Source organism: Oncorhynchus mykiss, chromosome 27 (genome assembly GCF_013265735.2).
Source record: "Oncorhynchus mykiss isolate Arlee chromosome 27, USDA_OmykA_1.1, whole genome shotgun sequence".
In the NCBI taxonomy this organism is placed as follows: domain Eukaryota; kingdom Metazoa; phylum Chordata; class Actinopteri; order Salmoniformes; family Salmonidae; genus Oncorhynchus; species Oncorhynchus mykiss.
Window position 1 is genome coordinate 39,830,607 of NC_048591.1, and position 18,359 is coordinate 39,848,965.

The 18,359-nt window shown below is 43.8% G+C and overlaps 2 protein-coding genes across 3 annotated transcripts in view; one reads left to right on the plus strand and one right to left on the minus strand.

Annotated features, from left to right (window-relative positions):
* Nucleotides 1–18,359, plus strand: part of LOC110507223 (ventricular zone-expressed PH domain-containing protein-like) — a 156,891-nt gene that overhangs the window by 49,418 nt on the left and 89,114 nt on the right. The gene's annotated exons all lie outside the window — the stretch shown is intronic.
* Nucleotides 4,398–17,526, minus strand: LOC110508030 (pentraxin-related protein PTX3). 2 transcript variants are annotated; one of them, XR_005039990.1, is made up of 5 exons: nt 16,703–17,526; nt 11,857–12,022; nt 9,248–9,627; nt 4,981–6,779; nt 4,398–4,937 (listed from the first exon to the last, which is right to left on the minus strand). XR_005039990.1 is itself a non-coding variant. In XM_036965018.1 (4 exons), exons 1-4 carry the CDS (start codon nt 16,839–16,841, stop codon nt 6,115–6,117), a joined length of 1,350 nt encoding a protein of 449 aa, XP_036820913.1. In that variant the 5' UTR covers nt 16,842–17,526; the 3' UTR covers nt 4,398–6,114. The 2 variants fall into 2 exon arrangements, 1 of the variants encoding a protein (XP_036820913.1); XM_036965018.1 differs by having other exon boundaries at nt 4,398–6,779.

Below are 18,359 nucleotides of genomic sequence, written 5' to 3' on the forward strand. Positions count from 1 at the left end.
CCAAAACATCACTGCTCTAGAGGAGATCTGCACGGAGGAATGGGCCAAAATACCAGCAACAGTGTGTGAATACCTTGTGAAGACTTACAGAAAACGTTTGACCTTTGTCATTGCCAACAAAGGGTATATAACAAAGTATTGAGATAAACTTTTGTTATTGACCAAATACTTATTTTCCACCATAATTTGCAAATAAATTCCTTAAACATCCTACAATGTGATTTTCTAGATTTTGTTTTCTCATTTTGTCTGTCATAGTTGAAGTGTACCTATGATTAAAATTACAGGCCTCTCTCATCTTTTTAAGTGGGCGAACTTGCCCCATTGGTGGCTGACTAAATACTTTTTTGCCCCACTGTATATACAGAAGGTGGAAATGTACATACACCTTAGCCAAATACATTTAAACTCACTTTTTCAAAATTCCTGACATTTAATCCTAGTAAAAATTCCCTGTTTTAGGTCAGTTAAGATTGCCACTTTATTTTAAGAATGTGAAATGTCAGAATAATAATAGAGAGAATTATTTATTTCAGCTTTTATTTCTTTCATCACATTCCCAGTGGGTCATAAGTTTACATACACTCAATTAGTGTTTGGTAGCATTGCCTTTAAATTGTTTCACTTAGGTCAAACCTTCCACAGGCTTCTCACAATAATTTGGGTGAATTTTGGCCCATTCCTCCTGACAGAGCTGGTGTAAATGAGTCAGATTTGTCTGCCTCCTTGCTCGCACACGCTTTTTCAGTTCCACCCACAAATGTTCTATAGGATTGAGGTCAGGGCTTTGTGATGACAACTCCAATACCTTGACTTTGTTGTCCTTAAGCCATTTTGCCACAACTTTGGAAGTATGCTTGGGGTCATTGTCCATTTGGAAGACCCATTTGCGACCAAGCTTTAACTTCCTATCTGATGTCTTGAGATGTTGCTCAATATATTCACATCATTTTCCTGCCTCATGATGTCATCTATTATGTGAAGTGCACCAGACCATCCTGCAGCAAAGCACCCCCACAACATGATGCTGCCACCCCCGTGCTTCGCGGTTGGGATGGTGTTCTTCGGCTCTCTTTTTCCTCCAAACATATCGATGGTCATTATGGCCAAAAAGTTATATTTTTGTTTCATCAGACCAGAGGACATTTCTACAAAAAGTATGATCTTTGTGTCACGTGTCACGCCCTGGCCTTAGTTATCTTTGATTTCTTTATTATTTTGGTTAGGTCAGGGTGTGACATTGGGTATTTATGTGTTTTCTCTGGTCTAGGGGTTTTTGTATGTTTATGGGGCTGTTTCCTTTCTAGGTAGTTTGTATGTCTATGGTTGCCTAGATTGGTTCTCAATTAGAGGCAGCTGTTTATCGTTGTCTCTGATTGGGAACCATATTTAGGCAGCCATATTCTGTGGGTACTTTGTGGGGGTTTGCCACATTTGTTGTTTTGTAATTGTGTTCATGTTGAGTTTCTCATATTAAAAACCATGAACTCTAACCACGCTGCATTTTGGTCCTCCTCTCCTTCGACGGAAGAAAACCGTTACAGAACCACCCACCAAAACAGGACCAAGCAGCGTGGTGACAGGCAGTGGCAGGAGGAGCAGCACAATCAGGACTATTGGACTTGGGAGGAGATCCTAGACGGGAAAGGACCCTGGGAAGAGCTGGCGGCAGCGAAGGCGGAGAGACGCTGGTATGAGGAGGCGGCACGGATGGAAGCCCGAGAGTCAGCCCCAAAAATGTATTGGGGGGGCACACGGGCACCTTGTTATGCTGTGGAGCGCACGGTGTCTCCAGTGCGGGTGCATAGCCCGGTGCGGTACATACCAGCTCCTCGTATCGGCCGGGCTAGAGTGGGCATCGAGCCAGGTGCCATGAAGCCGGCTCTATGCATCTGGTCTCCAGTGCGTCTCCTTGGGCCGGCGTACATGGCACCAGCCTTACGCATGGTGTCCCCGGTTCGCCAGCACAGCCCAGTGCGGGCTATTCCACCTCGCCGCACTGGCAGGGCGACCGGGAGCATTCAACCAGGTAAGGTTGGGCAGGCTCGGTGCTCAAGAGCTCCAGTGCGCCTGCACGGTCCGGTCTATCCAGTACCACCTCCACGCAACAGCCCTCCGGTGGCAGCCCCCCGCACCAGGCTGTCTCTCCGTCCTTTGTCTACAGGCACTCCCGCCTGTCCAGCGCTACTAGAGCCTTCCTCCTCTCCAGCTCCGCCAGATTCTCCCATCTCTCCAGAGCTGCTAGAGTCTCCCATCTGTGCAGAGCTGCTGGAGTCTCCCGCCTGTCCAGAGCTGCTAGAGTCTCCCGCCTGTCCAGAGCTGCTAGAGTCTCCCGCCTGTCCAGAGCTGCTAGAGTCTCCCGCCTGTCCTGAGCTGCTAGAGTCTCCCGCCTGTCCTGAGCCACCAGTCTGCAAGGATCCTCCAGAACCGCCATAACCGACTTGCCAGAACTATAGTTTGTTAACAAGACATTTGTGGAGCGGTTGAAAAACAAGTTGTAGTGACTCCAACCCAAGTGTATGTAAACTTCTGATATATACAGTGCCTTGCGAAAGTATTCGGCCCCCTTGAACTTTGCGACCTTTTGCCACATTTCAGGCTTCAAACATAAAGATATAAAACTGTATTTTTTTGTGAAGAATCAACAACAAGTGGGACCTAATCATGAAGTGGAACGACATTTATTGGATATTTCAAACTTTTTTAACAAATCAAAAACTGAAAAATTGGGCGTGCAAAATTATTCAGCCCCTTTACTTTCAGTGCAGCAAACTCTCTCCAGAAGTTCAGTGAGGATCTCTGAATGATCCAATGTTGACCTAAATGACTAATGATGATAAATACAATCCACCTGTGTGTAATCAAGTCTCCGTATAAATGCACCTGCACTGTGATAGTCTCAGAGGTCCGTTAAAAGCACAGAGAGCATCATGAAGAACAAGGAACACACCAGGCAGGTCCGAGATACTGTTGTGAAGAAGTTTAAAGCCGGATTTGGATACAAAAATATTTCCCAAGCTTTAAACATCCCAAGGACCACTGTGCAAGCGATAATATTGAAATGGAAGGAGTATCAGACCACTGCAAATTTACCAAGACCTGGCCGTCCCTCTAAACTTTCAGCTCATACAAGGAGAAGACTGATCAGAGATGCAGCCAAGAGGCCCATGATCACTCTGGATGAACTGCAGAGATCTACAGCTGAGGTGGGAGACTCTGTCCATAGGACAACAATCAGTCGTATATTGCACAAATCTGGCCTTTATGGAAGAGTGGCAAGAAGAAAGCCATTTCTTAAAGATATCCATAAAAAGTTTTGTTTAAAGTTTGCCACAAGCCACCTGGGAGACACACCAAACATGTGGAAGAAGGTGCTGTGGTCAGATGAAACCAAAATTGAACTTTTTGGCAACAATGCAAAACGTTATGTTTGGCGTAAAAAAAAACACAGCTGAACACACCATCCCCACTGTCAAACATGGTGGTGGCAGCATCATGGTTTGGGCCTGCTTTTCTTCAGCAGGGACAGGGAAGATGGTTAAAATTGATGGGAAGATGGATGGAGCCAAATACAGGACCATTCTGGAAGAAAACCTGATGGAGTCTGCAAAAGACCTGAGACTGGGACGGAGATTTGTCTTCCAACAAGACAATGATTCAAAACATAAAGCAAAATGTACAATGGAATGGTTCAAAAATAAACATATCCAGGTGTTAGAATGGCCAAGTCAAAGTCCAGACCTGAATCCAATCGAGAATCTGTGGAAAGAACTGAAAACTGCTGTTCACAAATGCTCTCCATCCAACCTCACTGAGCTCGAGCTGTTTTGCAAGGAGGAATGGGAAAAAATGTCAGTCTCTCGATGTGCAAAACTGATAGAGACATACCCCAAGCGACTTACAGCTGTAATCGCAGCAAAAGGTGGCGCTACAAAGTATTAACTTAAGGGGGCTGAATAATTTTGCACGCCCATTTTTTCAGTTTTTGATTTGTTAAAAAAGTTTGAAATATCCAATAAATGTCGTTCCACTTCATGATTGTGTCCCACTTGTTGTTGATTCTTCACAAAAAAATACAGTTTTATATCTTTATGTTTGAAGCCTGAAATGTGGCAAAAGGTCGCAAAGTTCAAGGGGGCCGAATACTTTCGCAAGGCACTGTATAGTTTATGTATCAGCTAATGAGCAAGTTCAGTGCATTTACTAACACTCTAATCCCAATGCATAACTACAGAGGGTTACTATCTAAATAAAGTGAAAGACTGTTGAATTAAGTTAATATGCAATAATCACTCAAAACATCCAAATCTGCAACTGTTGTTGGGATGATTGAAATGACCTTCTAACACTTGAGCACCTTGTCTTTCCTGTTGGTGAGGAAAAAACGCATCAGAGGCTTAATGTTAACATGTAATTTTATTGTCGTTTCTCGTTTATTCTCCATTTTTAGTCATACTGTATGCCAAAAAATATTTATATACAAAATACATTCATTTTTACTTCTTGACAAAAACACAAAACAATTTACAATATGATACACATTGGCCTACTACGTTAACAAAGAGCAGAGATCGTTGTAACAGATTCTGTAAAAATTGTCCACAGTTCCGCTTTTCAAATCAAGTGTTTCTGTCTCAAATGAGATGCGGAACAAACAGGGACTAAGTAATCTTATTGCATCATCCATTGGCACCCATTTCAAGGAGAAGAAACACCTCTGGGTGTATGGAAAGACATCTGGGTGTATGGAAACACCTCAGGGTGTATGGAAAGACCTCTGGGTGTATGGAAACACCTCAGGGTGTATGGAAAGACCTCTGGGTGTATGGAAACACCTCAGGGTGTATGGAAAGACCTCTGGGTGTATGGAAACACCTCTGGTGTATGGAAAGACCTCTGGGTGTATGAACAGACCTCTGGGTGGTGTATGGAAAGACCTCTGGGTGTATGAACAGACCTCTGGGTGGTGTATGGAAAGACCTCTGGGTGTATGGAAAACTAAGCAAAATACAAAACAACAAAAATATTATGTTTTTCACATCTGAATGTAAACACTTTGATAAATACAAAGTTGGAAACAACGCTTGGGAAAAAAAATTAACTTTTGCCGGAAGCATAAGATTATAAGGTAATAGAATGATTAAAACCTCCTATGGCAGCTTGCAGATAGTTGTCACTACATAGCCATGCTAGAGAGGACAAAGGTAAAGTGTTTTTTTTAGCCAGAAATTCCACTTTAACAACTAACCCAAACCTCAACCCTTTCTCATTTACCTTACTCCTTAACCCTAACACTCCATTAATAACAAACAGCTAACGTACTTGCACTGCTGATGATATAGCCAATTTGGTCCTCTCTAGCATGGCCATCTAGTGATGACACTTGCAGACTGGTTTTGTGACAGTTGACCCAAAGCATCTTTTTGTCTCTCTCACCTCTGTTCTTTCCTTTTCATTTTTCTCTTTATATCTGTGGTAAATGATGTTTGTTCCACTTCTACTCCTTAGACTATGTATACTAATGCTTCTCACCGTGTGTGTGTGTGTGTGTGTGTGTGTGTGTGTGTGTGTGTGTGTGTGTGTGTGTGTGTGTGTGTGTGTGTGTGTGTGTGTGTGTGTGTGTGTGTGTGTGTGTGTGTGTGTGTGTGTGTGTGTTACCACTGCTTCTCTAAATGGGAAACACTCCTCTAACAGGGCACATTCTTCTCCAGTCTCTTTAGCCATTAAAGAGAGCTGGTGTTGTTGTTCATGTTCACATTGTTGTTGCAGTCTCAGCCGGTCGGGCTGTTCTGCACTGCAGGTCTTAGGGCAGCATAATTAGTTTATAATGGTGACGACGAAGATGATGATAGTTAATTTAAATGATGATTTACATGATGAAAACGATGGTTCATTTAAATGATGATGATTATGATGATGAAAATGACTGTTCATTTAAATGATGATGATTATGATGAAGATGTAGAGTTGATTTAAACGATGAAATGATAGTTCATTTAAATGATGAGGATTAGGATGAAGATGATGAGGATTATGATGAAGATGATGAGGATTATGATGATGAAGCTGATAGAGTTGATTTAAACGATGATGATGATGAAAACGTCATCAGAGTTAGTTGATGAACTGAGCACCCCCGTGAGGCACAATCTCCGTCAAGCCCCACCCAACTACATTCCCCCTCTGCTCACACCCCTCACCGTCTTGCAAAGCCAGCTGGGATATCTCCTCCTCCGTCAGCACACGGTCCCACATGTTCACCCCTGTCATCTTCCCAGCGAATGCCAACTTGGCATCGAAGCCTCCCTCAAACCCAGGCATCTGACTCCCACTGCCACCTGACCCTCCAGAGACCCCACCGTCGTTCTTCTCCTGCCCCAGCTGGAGTGAGCCTCCATCCGGTAACATGTGGCCCTCGGCCACCCCGGGTGTGTATGCCACTCTGTGTCCATCGGCCCATAGTGACGCTATGCCCTGCTCAGAGCTCCAAGCCCCACATAGGTGGGTCCAAACTCCTCCTCCTTTCACCACTCCCCGTGCCTCCACCAGGTGAGCCTCTCCTCCCACGGTGAAGAGAGCCCTTGTTCCGCTAAGAAGGAGCTGTATCTCATAGGGGTTCCGTTTGGTTCCGTAGGAAAACAGCACAGTTCTGTTGGAGACGGAGACGGGCTTGGCCCACAGGCACACGGTGAAGGAAGAGAGGGAGAGAGGGAGGTCTGGTGTCACTGACGAGAAGATGCGACGGGAACGCATAGGGAAGAGAAGAGCGGTCTCACAGCCTGCGAGAGAGGAGGGAGGGAGGAGAGGATGAGAGAATAGCTTTAGTCATTTTGCGGTTATTACTGATCTGAAAGATGACAAAATCAGGAGAGAAATCAAGAGTGAGATGGACAAAGACCCTGTATGCTGTCTCACAGGGCTTCTTCAGTCCTAAGCTCTGTTCTCACAAGCACTACAGATGACCAGATCATATTGTCTTTATCTCACATCAAGAAACACTTCACTAGATATTAGTTATGTATATATAATGTACAATGTTTCCGCTGACGTCATTGCCACCACGCCCCAAAAAAATAAGGAACATGAAAAAATATGTCTGCCAAGGCCGAGGTGCACTTTGCATGTGCTAGATCAATCAGGGTCCCTGTGTGTTACCTCGGGTGGCGGGTTACCCCAACTTACCCTAACAGGTAGGCCTACGTGATATTAACTGTTTATGCAAGTTTTTTTGTGACATCAAATTCTTCAATAGGAACCTAACTAGTTAAAAGATCACTAGTTAAAAGATTAGCCCAGTAGGGTAAATACAGGTAGACAACCCCATGCTTCAGCCTATTCATTTATAGCCACTATGCTGCATCAGTTGGGCTACAGGTGATCATTGTTATTGCTAAAAGCATACATGTTAATATGGACCGTGCATAGGCTATATGCATGGTCCAATATGTTAAAATAATTGTACCAAATCATTTTAGCATTATGTTATTGGGTTCATTTCTAGAGGTGGAAATTATATATATTCATTTTGGAGTAGAATGTCCTTTTGAAGTCACCTTCACCCCTACCCCTACCCCTAACCCCACCCCTACCCCTAACCCCACCCCTAACCCTACCCCTAACCCTAACCCCACCCCTAACCCTACCCCTAACCCTAAACAGTCGTGCCAAGGATCTCTATGGTTGAACCTTTAACAGTCATGCCAATGGAGCAGTTTGGTATTTGAGCGGTAGACCATGGTGTGATCAGTGTACAGAGAGGGTGTTTGAGGTTCAGGCTGCGGTCAGTGTTAATGATGTCATAGACCAAAAGTTTTTCCCTGTCTTTTCCCACTCGGCGGGCGCAGTCGTTTTTTTTCTTTCTCTCTCTCTCTCTCTCTCTCTCTCTCTCTCTCTCTCTCCTTTAGGCGATGAAAGAGTAAACTGTATGCTCACCATGTCTGTTTCTTATCACACTGTGCGTGTGTGTGTGTGTGTGCGTGCGTGCGTGCGTACGTACGTGTGTGTGTGCGTGCGTGCGTGTTTCTGTGTGTATGACTAAGTGGGTTTTGAATCAGTGTGGACAGCTCCCTTTCCCCTCTCTCTGCAGCAGCAGCAGCATTCTGATAGCTAGGTCATGACACTGAGACTCCTCCTACCAGACCCTAAATGTTGACGTTACATTTGTCTCAGGTTTCTCTCCGGGGGTAACCTTTCCCATCTGGTTCTGCTTCCCAGGGTGTTTTGCTGTGGTTGCTTTGTCGACCTGCTAATGATTATACCTCCTTCTGCTCAGTATCCAGGTTTACAGGGCGGATGATATAGACGGTGTGTGTGTGTGTGTGTGTGTGTGTGTGTGTGTGTGTGTGCAATGTAAAAAGCATTGAAGTTCTATCTGATTAATGCTGGGAACTGGAGCTGGCTCACTGAAAGACCTGGCGGCTATATGTATATATGAACAGACTTGATTCAGAGAGACTCCTCTTTATAGAACAATAGCCTTGTTGCTCTCTGGGCTTATTGTAAGTCCTCAAACTCATTTTGTTTTTGATTGAATTTCAACAGAGTAAGTAGGTAGAGGTCTGAACAGGGTCTGTGGGTGTATTTCAGATGCAGAGACTGAGCTTGGAACACGGAAAGGCACTCTAGTAAGAATCAATTCATATTATTCATTTTTAAGAAAAATTTACCAGAATTGTTGTTTATATTCATACTCTCTAAGTATATATTTCCTATTTTCATTCTTTCAAGAATGATGGGTTGTTAATGATCACATTGCCTGGGAGGGATGTCTGGTGTGATTCTGGTGAGAGGAGTGCTGTATTACCTGATGGTGTCTAAACATCTTCTACATTATGTAGAGCAGGGCTTGTCAACCTGGTTACTGTACCACCAAGTACATGTTGCTCTGCCTAGAGTACCACTGAAATACCCCCTCATGTGCAGTTTACCAGTAAGTCTACTGTCTCATGAGTCTTTTCAAGTTCCCCATGTGGATAGGTCAGTACTAGTGCCCCTGGTTGGGTCAAGTTCCCCATGTGGATAGGTCAGTACTAGTGCCCCTGGTTGGGTCAAGTTCCCCATGTGGATAGGTCAGTACTAGTGCCCCTGGTTGGGTCAAGTTCCCCATGTGGATAGGTCAGTACTAGTGCCCCTGGTTGGGTCAAGTTCCCCATGTGGATAGGTCAGTACTAGTGCCCCCTGGTTGAGGACCACTAATGTAAAGGATGGCAGGATGTATAGACAGGGACACAGGAAGTGGTGTTCTCACCTGCAGGCAGGTGTCGTTGCTGTGCCGACTTGAGCGCGAGCTCTAGCACTGCCCTCGTCTTCGCCAGCTCTGTCACCACGGCAACCAGCATCTCTGCTGATGCCACTTCCTGCTGCAAGTTTTCCCCCTTAGCCTCTGGATTACTCAGGCAGATGTTTTCCAGCTTGATAAATTGGATAGCCTGTGTCCTCACTGCAGTTAGAAGCTGCTGTAACAGCTTTTCCTGATGGCTATTCCCAGCTGAATTCCCAGCATCAGTGCTTCGATCCTGTCTGAGATGCTCCATGCTCTCCCTGAGGCGAGCCTCCATCTGCATGGACATCCTCCGCCCAGCGGTCTCCACCGCAACGCCACAGGCCCCTCCGTACTGAGCCACGAACCTGTGGTGAGGAGAAGAAGGATTAGAGAGGGATTACATCAGAGACCAGGAAGTACAGTACACATGGGAGCCAAGCTAGCCAACTGCACCAGTAGTTTCTTACGCCCAATTCCACATGGACTCCTGTCAGATATACACAGGTGTACAGAGGTTAGGGAGGTAAAGGTCGATTTCGGATTGCTGGTTATGATCCATTGGCTGAGAGTTCCATTTATAATGAACAAAAAAATGAACGCAACATGAGTTACAGTTCATAAGGAAATCCGTCAATTGAAATAAATGTATTAGGCCCATTAGACTCATTATGCAGGGCACAGCCATGGGTGGGCCTAGGAGGGCATAAGCTCACCCACTTGGGAGAAAGATTCACCTACTGGGGAGCCAGAATGAGTTTTTCACCACAAAAGAGCTTTATTACAGACAGAAATACTCCCCAGCACAAGGTGCACCTGTGTAATGATCATGCTGTTCAATCAGCTTCTTGATATGCCACACCTGTCTGGTGGATAGATTATCTTGGCAAAGAAGAAATGCTCACTAACAGGGATATAAACACATTTGGCGATAAATAAGCTTTTTGTGGGTATGGAAAATGTATGGGATTTTTTATTTCAGATCATGAAACATGGGACCAACACTTTACATGTTGCGTTTATATTTTTGTTCAGTATATATACAGTACCAGTCAAATGTTTGGACACACCTACTCATTCAAGTGTTTTTCTTTAGTTTTACTATTTTCTACATTGTAGAATAATAGTGAAGACATCAAACTATTAAATACACATATGGAATCATGTAGTAAGCAAAAAAGTGTTAAACAAATCAAAATATATTTTATATTTGAGATGCCACCCGTTTCCTTGATGACAGCTTTGCACACTCTTCTTATTCTCTCAACCAGTTTCATGAGGTAGTCACCTGGAATCCATTTCAATTCACAGATGTGCCTTTAACAGATGTGTGTTTAATTTGTGGAATTTCTTTCCTTAATGCGTTTGATGCCAATAAGTTGTGTTGTGACAAGGTAGAGGTGGTATACAGAATGATATGATATATTTGGTAAAAGACCAAGTCCATATTATGGCAAGAATAGCTCAAATATACACAGAGAAATACATGAAGGTCAGTCAATCCAGAAAATGTCAAGAACTTTTAAAGTTTCTTCAAGTGCAGTCGCAAAAACCATCAAGCGCTATGATGAAACTGGCTCTCATAAGGCCCGCCATAGGAAAGGAATACCCAGAGTTACCTCTGCTGCAGAGGATACGTTCATTAGAGTTACCAGTCTCAGAAATTGCAGCCCAAAAAATGCTTCACTGAGTTCAAGTAACAATTGTTCAGAGAAGCCTGCATGAATCAGGCCTTCATGGTCGAATTTCTGCAAAGAAACCACTACTAAAGGACACCAATAATAATAAGAGACTTGCTTAGGCCAACAAGCACGAGCAATGGATATTAGACTGGTGGAAATCTGTCTTTTGTTCTGATGAGTCCAAATTAGATTTTTTTTTTTTTAATGAGACGCAGAGTAGATGGACAGATGATATCTTCATGTGTGGTTCCCACCGTGAAGCATGTAGGAGTAGGTGTGATGGTGTTGGGGTGTTTTGCTGGTTCCACTGTCAGTGATTTATTTATAATTCAAGGCACACTTAACCAGCGTGCTACCACAGCATTCTGCAGCGATACACCATCCCATCTTGTTTGAGCTTAGTGGGACTACCATTTTTTTTTCAACAGGACAATGACCCAACACACTTCCTGGATGTACAAGGGCTATTTGACCAAGAAGGAGAGTGATGGAGTGCTGCATCAGATGATCTGGCCTCCACAATCACCCAACCTCAACCCAATTGAGATGATTTGGGATGAGTTCGACCGCAGAGTGAAGGAAAAGCAGCCGACAAGTGCTCAGCATTTGTGGGAACTCCTTTTGGAAAATCATTCCAGGTGAAGCTGGTTGAGAGAATGCCGAGAGTGTGCAAAGTTGTCATCAAGGCAAATGGTGGCTACTTTGAAGAATCTAAAATCTAAAATGTATTTTGACTTGTTTAACACTTTTTTGGTTACTACATAATTCCATATGTGTTATATCATAGTTTTGATATCTTCACTCTTATTCTACAATGTAGAAAATAGTAAAACTTAAGAAAAACCCTTGAATGACAAACTTTTGACTTTATATAAGTTCATATACATAGCACAGACTTTCTTCTCAAAAACCAACCTTAGCATCTCTCCACGCAGCGACCCCAATTCCACCTTGATGATGTCATCGGAGAACTGCAGAAGCATGTTCTCCCTCATCTGAGAGTTCTCCAGCATGGAGAAGAGCTTGTCCCATTTAGTCATGTCTGTAGCCTTACAGGGTCCTGGGGCTGGGGTAGCTGTGGCTGAGAGAGGGAGAAAGAGAGAGAGAGAAAGAGAGAGAGAGATGAGAGAGAGAGAGAGGAGAGAGAAGAGAGAGAGAGAGAGGAGAGAGAGAGGAGAGAGAAGAGAGAGAGAGAGAGAGAGAGAGAGAGGAAGTGAAATTAATGAATACAAGCCATCTAACATACATGCCTGTATGAACTGCTCCACCTCTCCTTCCCACTCAATTGAATTGAATTAAATGTAATTGAGTGGGAAGGAGAGGTTGGGTATGTTAGAGAGCTTTTTATTCATACATTTTAAGTCAACACTGAGATGTCTCAATAATCATTCACTTCCTATCCTTTCTCCTGTCAACTGTCCATCTCTCTCTTAGATTGTCCCTTTCTCCTGTCAACTGTCCATCTCTCTCGTAGATTGTCTCTTTCTCCTGTAAACTGTCCATCTCTCTCTTACATCCATCCAACTGTCCATCTCTCTCTTAGATTGTCCCTTTCTCCTGTCAACTGTCCATCTCTCTCTCAGATTGTCCCTTTCTCCTGTAAACTGTCCATCTCTCTCTCAGATTGTCCCTTTCTCCTGTAAACTGTCCATCTCTCTCTCAGATTGTCCCTTTCTCCTGTAAACTGTCCATCTCTCTCTTAGATTGTCTCTTTCTCCTGTAAACTGTCCATCTCTCTCTCAGATTGTCCCTTTCTCCTGTAAACTGTCCATCTCTCTCTTAGATTGTCTCTTTCTCCTGTAAACTGTCCATCTCTCTCTCAGATTGTCCCTTTCTCCTGTAAACTGTCCATCTCTCTCTTAGATTGTCTCTTTCTCCTGTAAACTGTCCATCTCTCTCTCAGATTGTCCCTTTCTCCTGTAAACTGTCCATCTCTCTCTTACATCCATCCAACTGTCCATCTCTCTCTTAGATTGTCCCTTTCTCCTGTCAACTGTCCATCTCTCTCTCAGATTGTCCCTTTCTCCTGTAAACTGTCCATCTCTCTCTCAGATTGTCCCTTTCTCCTATAAACTGTCCATCTCTCTCTCAGATTGTCCCTTTCTCCTGTAAACTGTCCATCTCTCTCTCAGATTGTCTCTTTCTCCTGTAAACTGTCCATCTCTCTCTCAGATTGTCCCTTTCTCCTGTAAACTGTCCATCTCTCTCTCAGATTGTCCCTTTCTCCTATAAACTGTCCATCTCTCTCAGATTGTCCCTTTCTCCTGTAAACTGTCCATCTCTCTCTCAGATTGTCCCTTTCTCCTGTAAACTGTCCATCTCTCTCTCAGATTGTCCCTTTCTCCTGTAAACTGTCCATCTCTCTCTTAGATTGTCTCTTTCTCCTGTAAACTGTCCATCTCTCTCTCAGATTGTCCCTTTCTCCTGTAAACTGTCCATCTTACATCCATCCAACTGTCCATCTCTCTCTTAGATTAGATTAGGGGCGGCAGGGTAGCCTAGTGGTTAGAGCGTTGGACTAGTAACCGGAAGGTTGCGAGTTCAAACCCCCGAGCTGACAAGGTACAAATCTGTCGTTCTGCCCCTGAACAGGCAGTTAACCCACTGTTCCCAGGCCGTCATTGAAAATAAGAATTTGTTCTTAACTGACTTGCCTGGTTAAATAAAGGTAAAATAAAATAAAAATAAAAGATTGTCCCTTTCTCCTGTCAACTGTCCATCTCTCTCTCAGATTGTCCCTTTCTCCTGTAAACTGTCCATCTCTCTCTCAGATTGTCCCTTTCTCCTATAAACTGTCCATCTCTCTCTCAGATTGTCCCTTTCTCCTGTAAACTGTCCATCTCTCTCTCAGATTGTCTCTTTCTCCTGTAAACTGTCCATCTCTCTCTCAGATTGTCCCTTTCTCCTGTAAACTGTCCATCTCTCTCTCAGATTGTCCCTTTCTCCTATAAACTGTCCATCTCTCTCAGATTGTCCCTTTCTCCTGTAAACTGTCCATCTCTCTCTCAGATTGTCCCTTTCTCCTGTAAACTGTCCATCTCTCTCTCAGATTGTCTCTTTCTCCTGTAAACTGTCCATCTCTCTCTTAGATTGTCCCTTTCTCCTGTAAACTGTCCATCTCTCTCTCAGATTGTCCCTTTCTCCTGTAAACTGTCCATCTCTCTCTTACATCCATCCAACTGTCCATCTCTCTCTTAGATTGTCCCTTTCTCCTGTCAACTGTCCATCTCTCTCAGATTGTCCCTTTCTCCTGTAAACTGTCCATCTCTCTCTTAGATTGTCCCTTTCTCCTGTAAACTGTCCATCTCTCTCTCAGATTGTCCCTTTCTCCTGTAAACTGTCCATCTCTCTCTCAGATTGTCCCTTTCTCCTGTCAACTGTCCATCTCTCTCAGATTGTCCCTTTCTCCTGTAAACTGTCCATCTCTCTCTTAGATTGTCCCTTTCTCCTGTAAACTGTCCATCTCTCTCTCAGATTGTCCCTTTCTCCTGTAAACTGTCCATCTCTCTCTCAGATTGTCCCTTTCTCCTGTAAACTGTCCATCTCTCTCTCTGATTGTCCCTTTCTCCTGTAAACTGTCCATCTCTCTCTTAGATTGTCCCTTTCTCCTGTAAACTGCCCATCTCTCTCTTAGATTGTCCCTTTCTCCTGTAAACTGTCCATCTCTCTCTCAGATTGTCCCTTTCTCCATCCAACCGTCCATCTCTCTCTTAGATGGTCCCTTTCTCCTGTAAACTACTTTTTTCTCTCCCTTTGCTTGAAACAGTATCAATCTATTCCCGCTCTGTCCCTCTCTTTCTCTTTCCGTGTCCTGTATCCTGGCAATTTGAGTTATTGTCACAGTGTCTTTCTCTGGTGTGATAATGTGTTATGTTACTCTCCAGTGTTTGTTTGGGCCACTTCATCTTTAGTAATGTAATATCACATTACAAACTGCCCTGAGCAAATGTACTGTTGGTTATGGTTTTCTGTATGAGTACCAAGCATACACACACACGCACGCACGCACACACACACACACACACACACACACACACACACACACACACACACACACACACACACACACACACACACAGAGGAGCCTGCCTTCCAAAATAGCTGAGAGAAGAATTTCCCAATTAAATAGTATTTCTTTGATCAATGACCAGTCATTCATAATGGTCTTTTCCCAATAGGAGGCTAAAAGCTCCGGTCTCCTCTCGCTCAACTTACTCTCTGACAGAGAACATCTCTGCCCAGACTTTCCCAGACAATACTGACAGAACACATTGAGAAACACTCCCTCAGCCACAACTACTGGAGATAGATTGACTGACAGAGCACAGCTAGATCAGTGATTCCCAAATGTATGTTGCTTTATAACCCACCTAAAGCTTTTGGAAATTTATGAACCGCTGAATTGGAAGTGACTCACCATTCGGTAAACACTGGTCCAGATTATTTACATTATCTATGTACTGTACTTAATGTACTCTGGCAGAGAAGAGAGAGAAGAGAAGGAAGCGAGATACGAGAAGAGAGAGAGGAGAAGAGAGAGGAGAAGAGAGAGAAGATAGAAGAGGAGAAGAGAAGAGAGAAGAGAAAAGAGGAGAGAAGAGAGAAAAGAGAGGAGAAGAGTGAGAAGAGAGGGAACATGTCCAGATGTGCTCAGCACTAACACAGTCAGTGCTCACACTCTCTATGATTAGTCTTTGCGCGTCATATCCAGAGACGAAAAACTTGACAAAGACCAACACTGGACAGAGTACATCTAGACATACTTTTATAACCCACATACATAGCACAATGATTCTAAAATCAAACTATTTTAGTATGATATCTGGACACACACTGTCTGAACACAGCCATACAGATGTCTGAAGATACAGGGGTTGCCTTAACGCAGAATTCATAATTTTCACTGAGAAAGATAAATAAACGCAGACGAAATATCAAAACGCAGATCTAGTGATTCAGTTTCACTTCTTCACTCGGATAAGACATTTTTTCTGTGGTAAACATAAGAAATCTGATGGCCATGCATCGTTTTTGCTATAAAAAAAAGACCTTGCTCTTTCATTCTAAGCTAATTTACTGATGAGTGGCTGCTAACCAACTAGCGTTTGATTTCTAATGTCATCTGATGAAATCTAAGCTCTTTTCTGTGGAAGGTTTTGCATACATTTATTTTGTTTGATGAAAAAACTTCAGTTGCCTTGTCCAATATCACTCTATTGAAGCAAAAAACATTGTTGTCTTTCAATTTAAAACGCAGGCAAAATGTGTTTTTTTAATGCTTTTAAAAAAAAATTAACATGCAGATTTCTAAAAGCTAACTCCATTTCTGGACTTTTTGACCAGCTGATTTAAGTCATGAACAAGCCTGACACTAAAACCTTCATTCAATCATGACTGGCATTCAGTGGGCTGTGACTGAACAAAGTCAATTCACTAATGTGACGTGAAAATCCTACTTGAGACAAACACACTGAGACAGTCTGTTTCATTCAGTTCAAATTGTTGATGAACTTGTTGTTCCACAAATGAACATCACAGATGTATTTAAAAGCTTAACACATTTCATATATTATAAAGCCTAGTATGAGAGGCTAAGGAACCGTTGGGCCATCGACATGCCAAAAGCATGAACAGAAACAATGATGGGTTAATCCCATAGAACATGAGACATATTCCTTACTCAGCATTCAGAGCTCTCTCACACACACACACACACACACACACACACACACACACACACACACACACACACTTGACTTACGCTCCAGTGGCTCTCCCTCTGTGATCTCGTTGAAGTAGCTGTCACCATAGTTCACCTCTATATCGTCTTCGTACCCAAGAGTCAGCGACACACACACCGACACCAGACACGCTGCCTGGGGGAGCCGCCACAGAAACATGCTGCCTGCCGTCCGTCCGTCTCAGAGAGTCTGTCTGTCTGTGTTGAGGTCTATCTATCTGTCAGAGACTTTGTGTGGTGAGTTTTGTCTGCTTTCTCTCTGTCTCACAATGTGTGTGAGTATGTTGAGAGAGAGGTAAATGTGAGTATGTTGAGAGAGAGGTAAATGTGAGTATGTAGAGAGAGAGGTAAATGTGAGTATGTAAAGAGAGAGGTAAATGTGAGTGTGTGTTAAATATCTCAGACCTATTTCTTCGACTCTTTCTCTCTCTCTCTCTCTGTCTCTCTCTCAACCTCTTTCTCTTTCTTTCAATCTCTATCTTTCTTCCTATATGTCCCTGTTGACCACTCTATCTCTCTGGCTTCCTCTATATGTGTATGTTCTCTTTCTGACTATCGCTCTCTCTGTTTTCTCTCTCTTTCTCTCTTTCTCTCTGTCTCGCTCTCTCTTTCTCTCTCTCTCTTGTTAAATGCTAAACAATCCCTTGCCAGCGGTCCTGGTAAGGTTGTATTCTCTGGCTTAGAGGGAATGGGTCAGAGAGCGGGTTTGCTTGGGCTATATAAACACACTCAGATCCTTCCCCTAGTTCTGCACAGCCCAGTACACAGCCAAGCCCGGCACCAGCCCCCAGCCCATCCTATCCTAGCTCTGTCCCAGCCTTAGCCCAGCCTATACCATGCCCCAGCCTGAGTCTCAATGTCACACACACACACACACACACACACACACACACACACACACACACACACACACACACACACACACACACAGAGAGAGTCCAGCACAGCCAGTGGAGCTAGGCAGTGAGTAATTCTTCGTTGGAGGTAGCATATGCCGGGTGTGGATGTGGGGGGAGGGGGTAGGCTATGGGTGTGTGTGGGGGAGGTAGGGGTGAATGGAACCCAGACTTTAGGGGCTTCTAAATGGGGATATTGTTCTCGCTCTCACTTTTGTTTATTTATTTATTTTCCCAACTGACTCAACGTGTGTATGTGTGTGTGTGTGTGTGTGTGTGTGTGTGCATGTGTGTATTCAGTGGGGATGGCGTAATTACTTCCTCATGGGATTTTTAAGGATTTGCCTCCACCCCTGCCACCCCCACATGCTCTCTCTCCTGCTGCCTCTGTCTTTCTCCCTTCCCCATTATGTCTGTCTTTCTCTCTCTCTCTTTCTCTGAGGCAAGCGGGTGGACGTGCTACCTTGGGCTTTAAACACAGCGTAACACCAAGGGCACGAGGTCTTTAAAAAACATGAAAGCACTTTCTGCTTTATTTAATAACACATGGGAGAGGGGAAGTGACCTTCCTATCTTTGACCTGCTAACACACAATTTAACAGAGAAGTGACTGGGGGAGATTGAGAAAGACACACAGAGAGTGAGAGAGAGAGTGAGTGAGTGAGTGAGTGAGTGAGTGAGTGAGAGAGAGAGAGAGAGAGAGAGAGAGAGAGAGAGAGAGAGAGAGAGGTAAAATGTTCCTCACGTGTTGTATGTGTGTGTACAGATGTGGTTACCAAGCC

Bases quoted from the DNA above. Each gene is read 5' to 3' on its own strand.
- LOC110508030 (XM_036965018.1), bottom strand. From the start codon at position 16,841: ATGTTTCTGTGGCGGCTCCCCCAGGCAGCGTGTCTGGTGTCGGTGTGT. The intron at 12,023-16,702 runs GTAAGTCAAGTG...TCCCTCTCTCAG, and splicing joins AGAGGGAGAGCCACTGGAGC to CCACAGCTACCCCAGCCCCA. The intron at 9,628-11,856 runs GTTGGTTTTTGA...TCCTCACCACAG, and splicing joins CTGCGTGGAGAGATGCTAAG to GTTCGTGGCTCAGTACGGAG.